Source organism: Pteropus alecto, unplaced genomic scaffold (assembly GCF_000325575.1).
Source record: "Pteropus alecto unplaced genomic scaffold, ASM32557v1 scaffold86, whole genome shotgun sequence".
Taxonomy (NCBI): Eukaryota; Metazoa; Chordata; class Mammalia; order Chiroptera; family Pteropodidae; genus Pteropus; species Pteropus alecto.
In genome coordinates this window covers 27,672,369-27,680,584 of record NW_006442109.1, presented here as the reverse complement: position 1 = coordinate 27,680,584, position 8,216 = coordinate 27,672,369, and the positions used below count along the sequence as shown (strand labels likewise).

General features: G+C 51.7%; 1 protein-coding gene across 2 annotated transcripts in view; it reads left to right on the top strand.

Moving 5' to 3' along the window:
* The window catches only part of TYRO3 (TYRO3 protein tyrosine kinase), a 16,358-nt gene extending 8,494 nt beyond the window's left edge, over nt 1-7,864 (top strand). The window contains exons 8-18 of one of the 2 annotated variants that reach the window (XM_025038924.1): nt 156-300; nt 687-816; nt 899-999; nt 1,295-1,390; nt 1,729-1,809; nt 2,271-2,363; nt 2,806-2,927; nt 3,348-3,457; nt 3,639-3,798; nt 4,001-4,137; nt 6,398-7,864. In XM_025038924.1, the coding sequence (XP_024894692.1) occupies nt 156-300; nt 687-816; nt 899-999; nt 1,295-1,390; nt 1,729-1,809; nt 2,271-2,363; nt 2,806-2,927; nt 3,348-3,457; nt 3,639-3,798; nt 4,001-4,137; nt 6,398-6,788 (1,566 nt within the window). In that variant the 3' untranslated portion in view covers nt 6,789-7,864. The remainder of the gene's footprint in view (nt 1-155; nt 301-686; nt 817-898; nt 1,000-1,294; nt 1,391-1,728; nt 1,810-2,270; nt 2,364-2,805; nt 2,928-3,347; nt 3,458-3,638; nt 3,799-4,000; nt 4,138-6,397) is intronic. The other variant, XM_015596098.2, reaches the window with a different exon arrangement.
* Nucleotides 7,865-8,216: the final 352 nt, after the last annotated feature.

The window sequence follows — 8,216 nt, the reverse complement described above, 5'->3', positions numbered from 1 at the left end:
AGGAATGTGATAACTCCCATCAGGTTGTGTTCCTGCAACCTCTGAACCCGCAGTGTCTCTGGGCTCCCGTGTTCCTAGCTTTTTCTACCTTCAGGCCCTAGCTGGAAGCCTTTTCCTCAGACTCAATGTGGGATGGGGGCTTTTCCTGGCTGCAGGGTGAGCTGATAGTGGAGGGGACCCAGGTCAACTTGACAGTCTGGGATCCCCAGAAGGACCTGACTGTACGTGTGTGCGTCTCCAATGCAGCTGGCTATGGGCCCTGGAGTCAGCCACTGGTGGTCTCTTCTCATGACCATGCAGGTGAGGCCTACAGAGGGTGAGAATAGGGGATTGGGGCTTTCAAGGGCACCCTGTACTGGTGGGAGGAGGCTGGCAGCACCTTCCCTCCTAATAGTCCCAAAGAGTCAAGCAGTTGAGGCTAAGGCTGATATTTAAACTATATCTCATTCTCCTTCCCCTGCCCCAGACTAGAATAGAAATAGAAATCCCTGATTGTGCCATAGGTCTCATTAGCCAGGACCTCTCACTGGCAGGGTAAGAAGTCTCAGGTCTTTCTTTGGAGCTTCTTTCCACTTGGGATCTTAATTGGCTTAGGGGAGTCCCCTGACCAGGCCAGATGGCTGTTGTCAGAAAATTATAAAGGGACTCCTTGATGTCAGCCTACCTTATGCACCTGTCTCCCACAGGCCAGCAGGGCTCTCCCCACAGCCGCACATCCTGGGTGCCTGTGGTCCTGGGTGTGCTGACAGCCCTGGTGACAGCTGCCGCCTTGGCCCTCATCCTGCTTCGAAAGAGGCGGAAGGAGACACGGTTTGGGTAAGAGGTAGGGACACAGAGGGAGAGGCCGGTGGTGACTGAAGAGCTTGGAGCTGACCCCACATATTGGGTCTTCCTTTAGGCAAGCCTTTGACAGTGTCATGGCCAGAGGGGAGCCAGCTGTTCACTTTCGGGCAGCCCGGTCCTTCAATCGGGAAAGACCCGAGCGCATTGAGGCCACACGTGAGTGGTGGGAAATCATAGGAGGGAAAAATGGGCTATCTTGTGCTCCTACCTGCATTCTTTTTACTAATTCAATAATTTGACCAATATGTCTGAAACTCGACGAGTCCCAAGCACACAGAATGGAAAAGACACACAGACCTACCCTTGTGGAGGTTGCTATTTTAGCTGTGGGAGAGCTAAACTAAGCTCATCTGTGCTCTGTGAGTGGAGTCTGGGTTGTAGAAGGCAGGCTGGATTTTGGATCAGGAACCAGAGAGGTCCCTCTCCTTTCTCAACACTCCTTCCCCAACAGTGGACAGCTTGGGTATCAGTGATGAACTGAAGGACAAACTGGAGGATGTGCTCATCCCAGAGCAGCAGTTCACCCTGGGCCGGATGTTGGGCAAAGGTATGTGGGCTGTGCGGGAATTGGCATGAGTGGTTTGTCGTGTCTGGGTGTGTTTGGTTGCTTCCATTACTTTTAGGGTGTGGATTTGGGTCAGCTCCTATAAACAGGATATGCTTATAGATTCCTGAGTTTTGGAGTGCTTGGGGAATTGGTAGCTGGGGACCAGGAGTGCTGAGGAGTCACTCCCAGCATACTTTGCTTTGGCTATGGATGAGGGAGACTCCTCCAATAGCCCCAGAGTCTAATGATTTTGTGTGCCCGTGGAGGGTCACCTGGGAGGGAATGGGGTGGGAGACAGGAGGGCGAGGGGACTCACCATCATTTGGATTGCTTTGTAGGAGAGTTTGGTTCAGTGCGGGAGGCCCAGTTAAAGCAGGAGGATGGCTCCTTTGTGAAAGTGGCTGTAAAGATGCTGAAAGGTGAGTGGAGAATAGTAGATGTGGCATGAGGGCATCACTTGGGAGGGCGAAAGGAGTGACTGATCCTGAAGCAGGTTCTGCTTGGCCCCTAGACTTTTCAAGAAGAGTTAGTCAGCACTAACGGGGATGCCACGTGAATAATTCACAGGCATGAACCCACACACATTTGTGCCCTAGCCTTTGCTCTCTGGCGTCAGCAGTGACTGTCCTAGCCTTACTCAAGGTGATGAAAGCTGTGGTTGGCTAAGTTGCTTGACTGTTCAAACTAAAGGGAAGGCATTGGCAAGTGGAGAAATTATTGGATAGTACCACTCCTATAGCAGGTTTTCTCCTGCTTGTGGCCAGACTGTGTCCTAGCCCCGCTAGGAAGCCCAGGACACATGAGGGACAAGGCCTAGGAGTCTTGGGTCAGAACTGGGGGCACATCTTCCTCATTTCTCCCTCCTGTCCTTTTCTCCCAGCTGACATCATTGCCTCAAGTGACATCGAAGAGTTCCTGAGGGAAGCAGCTTGCATGAAGGAGTTTGATCACCCACACGTGGCCAAGCTTATTGGTGAGCTCTTTCCTGGAGGAGGCAGATATAAAATAAAGCTAAAACTGTGCTCCACCCAAGGTGGGATGGCAGCCTGTGGGAGTGAAATTTAGACTTACCTGACGAACAAGCAGATGGCAAAATAGCCAGGGGGTCCTGGCTGAAATCGGACTCCAGGTAGGGAGTTTGTTTTGTAATCTCTGCACTGAAGGTCTGCACATGAAGACTGCTCATATGAACAGAGGAGAGTGAAGGGTGGGGACGGACAGAAAAGATGCTCCAGAGATCTGGAGGCAGCCAGAGTTCTTCTTGGGGTGATCACCAGGCCAATGTGGAACTTAGGGGGAAAAAGTAGCAGAGCCAGGGCTAGAGGTAGGACCCAGCAGGTGGGGGGCTCATGTAGACACCTGAGCCAGTCTTTGACCTCTATATGCCCTGTTCCTTACTCTCCCCTTGTTCTCAGGGGTGAGCCTCCGGAGCAGGGCCAAAGGCCGTCTCCCCATCCCCATGGTTATCCTACCTTTCATGAAGCACGGAGACCTGCACGCCTTCCTGCTTGCTTCCCGGATTGGGGAGAACCCCTTTGTGAGTGCCTGGGGTGGGAGTAGCCAGGAATTGGAAAGGGACAAAGACCCTGGGAGAGAGGTTGTTTGGGTGGTTGGGGAGGGCCAATTGAGCTGGTTGGGAGAGGTGGGCTCTGAGTTTGACTTTCCTTATGCTAGCAGGCTTCCTTTTCTCTCATAAGACCCTGCTAAGAATTTTAGGCTGGGCAAGGGCCCTTTCTGGAAGAAGAGACCTGTGAAGTAAGTCCCAGATTGGGGGAGTTTTGACTCCTGGGTGCTCTGGAAGATTTGCCAAAGTTTCCTAGCCTTGGGGAACCCCTCTGTCCCTTTCCTTTCAGTGATTCCGAGGACAGCCTTTAGGCTTTCTGGCCAGTGAACCCCATTTATCCTGTCCTGGCTAGGTGGACAGATCCAGCCTGAGCTTGCTCTGTCTGCCCACCAGAATCTGCCCTTGCAGACCCTGATCCGGTTCATGGTGGACATCGCCTGTGGCATGGAATACCTGAGTTCCCGGAACTTTATCCACCGAGACCTAGCTGCTCGGAATTGCATGTACGTGAATTCTGGGGGCGTTGGAAGTGGGAGGGAGTGGCTAGTGCCAGAAGGAGGTGCCTGATGTTCAGCTCTTGCCTGGGGCAGTATCTGCTATGTGAGGGGACAGCTCGGGAGCAAAGATGCTCTGGCTTTGGTAAGGCTGCCAGCCTTACTAAGTATCCTCCAATATCCATCACAGGCTGGCAGAAGACATGACAGTGTGTGTGGCTGACTTTGGGCTCTCCCGGAAGATCTATAGTGGGGACTACTATCGTCAGGGCTGTGCTTCTAAATTGCCCGTCAAGTGGCTGGCCCTGGAAAGCCTGGCTGACAACCTGTATACTGTGCACAGTGATGTGGTGAGCATGGTGACACAACAAGGCTCTGTGGTAACGCAAGTGTTGTGGACTAGTTCGTGGGTGGACCTTTAAGATCCTTAAGGACCCAGCCAGGTCTGTACTCTGGGCCTTGGCTGCCTTGTACGAGGCCCCAGAACCTCAGAGCACTGCCTGGTTCAGAAAGCCTAGTGACATCTCTCTTCTGACCTCAATTCTGTCCCAGTGGGCCTTTGGGGTGACCATGTGGGAGATCATGACCCGTGGGCAGACGCCATATGCTGGCATCGAGAACGCTGAGATTTACAACTACCTCATCGGCGGGAACCGCCTGAAACAGCCTCTGGATTGTATGGAGGACTTGTAAGTGCCCTGGGAAGGGAATTCTGGGAGGAAACAAGAATTTGGGGTTTCAGCTGATGGCTACCACAACAGCTGCTGGGCCAGTGGCAGCTCAGAACCTCGATTTGACTTTTTTTTTTTTTTAGAAATGTCCTTGTCATTTCTTAGAGGGAAGACTGACTTCACCCAAACTTCCTCTTCATCCAACCTCCCCGTTTTCTTTCTCTACCCCTTTTCCATCCCATATTTTCTTGCTGCAGTCTTTTCCTTTTACTCTTATTTTCTCTAGTTTCCAGGGGGAACCAGGAGCCATGCAGGCAGAAGTTATAGGGATGAGCGACAGTGCAGGTTTCCCTGTCACCTCCCCACCCCCACTCCTGCTCATTCTCCAGCTAGTTGAAGAAAACCTCCTAGGCTGAGCTCTCCCTCCCCCTAAGAGGGCTGCACAGGGGCATGGAAAAAACTGCTGCTCCATCACATTCCTTGCTTGACAAGGAGGGGGTGCTGGGGGCGGGAGGTTGGGTTCCTTTCTTGTCTTGGCCTCCTCTTGAGGAAGGAGAGGGACCTAACATAACAAACTGAGACCCTGGGGAGAGGGAACTGCTTTCTTTCCTTTCTAGAAGCCTGGAGTTCTCGAGAGTGGGGAGGGTGGTGATACACCTACTGCACAGGGGAGTGTCATGAACTCCTTGTGACTAGAAGACAGTATCACTAACATTAGCTGGGCATTTTATGGGCATTCTTTCAGGAAATCCTCCTCTAACTCTATGAGGAAAAGAGTATTATTATCCCTATTTTGTAGATGAGGAACTGGGATTAAAGAGGTTAAATAACATGACCGATGTCACACAACTATTAAGTGGATGAATTGATGACTCTGGATGACTAGATCCCCTGTCATTTTAGAATATGTGCTTCTTAACCATGACGCCAACTGCGATTTGTCTGTTCTAGTGTTATTCTCCCACCCCAAGCAAGCCAGAGTCTCCCTGGGCCCTCAGAGGACCTTTTCACTAGTACCAGTGGGAAGGAGTTTACAGTGATCCAGGGAAGGAATCTGTTCCCTGTTTCTTGCTGTGGGATTGGACCTCCAGAAGTTTAAGAATTTAGACAGAAGGCTCAGCCTGAATGGTGGGGCTGTCTTTCTCCAAGGCAGTAGGTTCTAAGTGCCCCGAGCCTAGACTCTGGGTAAGAGGGAACTCTTGAGTGCACAAACCAGGCCCTACTGCTTCTATTCATTCAGCATAGCTCAGGGCATGGCAGGGGCAGGAAGCTCAGGTCTCCCTTTGGCTACAGCCTGCCTGGGCCTCTGGAGCTGCAGAGACTCTGCTAGGCAGTGGGGACCAATCCCTGGCTTAGTCTCCGGGGCTGAAGCTAGTGTTGTCAATAGTGGGTGGGCGGATGCTGGCCTCCCAGCAGGCAGCCTGGTGGACTGGTGCCAATTGGCTCCTAGCACAGCCTTGACAATGTATCCCAGGCTGGCCACAGATGCATGGCCCCAGACCATTCCCACGGCCTACTTGATATCTGGCATGATTCTCCCCATCATTGGGGGCCTCTGTCAGAAGTGCTGGTGTAGGGGAAAGTGTTTGGGACTTTTATTGTGGGCACAGGCAAGAGAGTCGACATTTGCTCTCTCAGAATAGGTCTGGTCTCAGCCCCTTCCCATTAGTTCTTTTTTCTCTCAGCCTAAGACATTTTCTGGGAACAGAATAAGACCTCAAGGAATCTGTAAGGCTTCTGAAATTGTATATCAAAAGTGTTTCTGCCAGGGGAAGAAGGCTGGAAGCTTCTCCCAGATTCTCAAAGGTGCCCATGAACAAAGAGGATTTAAGACTGAGTGGGTGAGGATTTAGGACAAAGGGTGGATACTGAAATCCACATTCCAGGCTGTGTTCTGCAAGAAAAAAACACTCTTAGTACGTCCTCCCAAGACGGCAAAGGAGGGAAGCTGGAGCCAAACCACCTGGCATCAAATTGCAGCTTTATCACTTTTTACCTGTGTCAAGTCAAGGTTCTTAAATTCTCTGTGCCTCAGTTTCTGTATAGGTAAAATAGGGATCACTTAATTTATAGGATTGTTATAAGCGTTAAATAATAAACGTAAAATACTTAGAAGAGTGCCTGATACATAGTAAGCCCTATACATCAGTGTGTTAAATAAAATTTTTAAAAATCCTAGTTCAGTGTGATTAAGGGGTCTCTGCTTTTGAGAGAAGAACCATCCTTCCCCTTCCTTCTGGCTCCTCACTACTTCCCCTCACCCTTCTGCCTGCCGCAGGTATGAGCTCATGTACCAGTGCTGGAGCACCGACCCCAAGCAGCGCCCAAGCTTCACCTGCCTGCGAATGGAGCTGGAGAACATCCTGGGCCACCTGTCTGTGCTGTCCACCAGCCAGGACCCTTTGTACATCAACCTGGAGAGAGCCGAGGAGCCTGCTGAGGGAAGCAGGCTGGAGCTGCCTGGTGGGGACCAGGCCAGTAGTGGGGTTGAGGATGGCAGTAGCATGGGGGCAGTAGGGGGAATCCCCAGTGACTATCGGTACATCCTCAGCCCTGGAGGGCTAGCTGAGCAGCCCGGGCAGGAGGAGCAGCAGCCAGGAAGCCCCCTCAACGAAGCCCAGAGGCTGCTACTGCTGCAGCAAGGGCTACTGCCCCACAGTAGCTGTTAGCCCACAGGCAGAGGGCATCTGGGGCCATGAGGCTGGCCCTGCTGGCTGCCATGCTGGCTGACCTCACCCTGTCTGACCCCAGCCCAGGCAGCAAGGCGTGGAGGCTCCTGTGGTAGTCTTCTCAAGCTGTGCTGGAAGCCTGGACTGACCAAATCGCCCAATCCCAGTTCCTGCAGCCACTCTGTGGCCAGCCTGGCATCAGTTCAGGCCTTGGCTGGGTAGAGGTGGGCCAGGCCTGGTTGTCTAAACCCAGGCAGCTGGCAGGAGGGGGTGGTTATGTTTCCATGGTTACCATGGGTATGGAGAGGAGTTGGGGGAGAGTACATCCAGCCCTGTGGGCCCCTACTCTCCCGGCTGAGCTGCCCCTATTGCTTCAGTGCCTGCACTGAGGGGTCTCTGGCCTGGGGGCCCAGCTGTGTCCATGCTTGGGTTTAAATGCCCAGGTTTGTCCCACCTCACAAAGAGATGCCCTTGTATTCCCACTTTAGGTGAGAGTCAGCAAGGGGTTGGTACAGTCAGGATCTAAGCCCTGTGGTACGAGGCAGTGGAACACTCAGGTCTGAATCGTCATCATTTTCCTGATTACCCATCCCGCCTAGGCCAGGAGTAAAGTGCAGCTGACCAGGTCACAATGAGGCATGCTGGATTACCACAGGCTACCATTTGCCCAGCTTCTAAAGGCAATGCCCTGAGCCTGGCTAGAGGAAGGAGTGCTGTAGGGCTTGCCTGGGGATGAGTGAGGCCAGAGAGGAGTCCAGGAGCCCCTCTTTTCGCCCTCTTATAGTGTGTCTGAGCATGCTACCAACTCCCGAAATATCCTAAGACTAACAAAGGCAGCTGTGTTTGAGCCCAGTCCCTCCTTGCAGTGTCCCTTAGTCCCAACTTTCCCTCTAACTGGAGTCCCAGGTCTCTGGAGAAGAGAGAAAACAGGTCTGTTGGCTGGTGTGGGGGAGGGGAAGTTCTGGAGTCAGGACTCCAGCCCTGGCTGAGGGAGTGCATGGGGTGGGCCCTTGCTGTTAGGGATATTTCCAAACCATCAGATGCTGTTTAAAAGCAGAAATAAAATTGAACTCAAGGCTTTGTCTTTTTACTGCCCCCCCACCCCCAAATGAAGCATCTCTGCATAGAGAAAAGTCTGGAAAGACATGCACCAAAATGTTAACAGCTGTTATCTTTACATGATGTGATTAAGGAGAGTTTTTCTTTTGTGCTTTCCAAGTTTTCTGCATTGAGCACAAAATGTTTTTCTAATTAGAGAAGACCCCAAAGAATCTTATATTAACGATAATGCACAATCATTGCAGATAATGAAGAAGATGCAGAAAATCATTTTTAAAATACCCAATACCTATATCCTACCACCTAGAGATAACCACCATTGGCCTTTTGAAAAGGCAAATGTTTTGAAAGAGTTCTTTACCTTAGAAC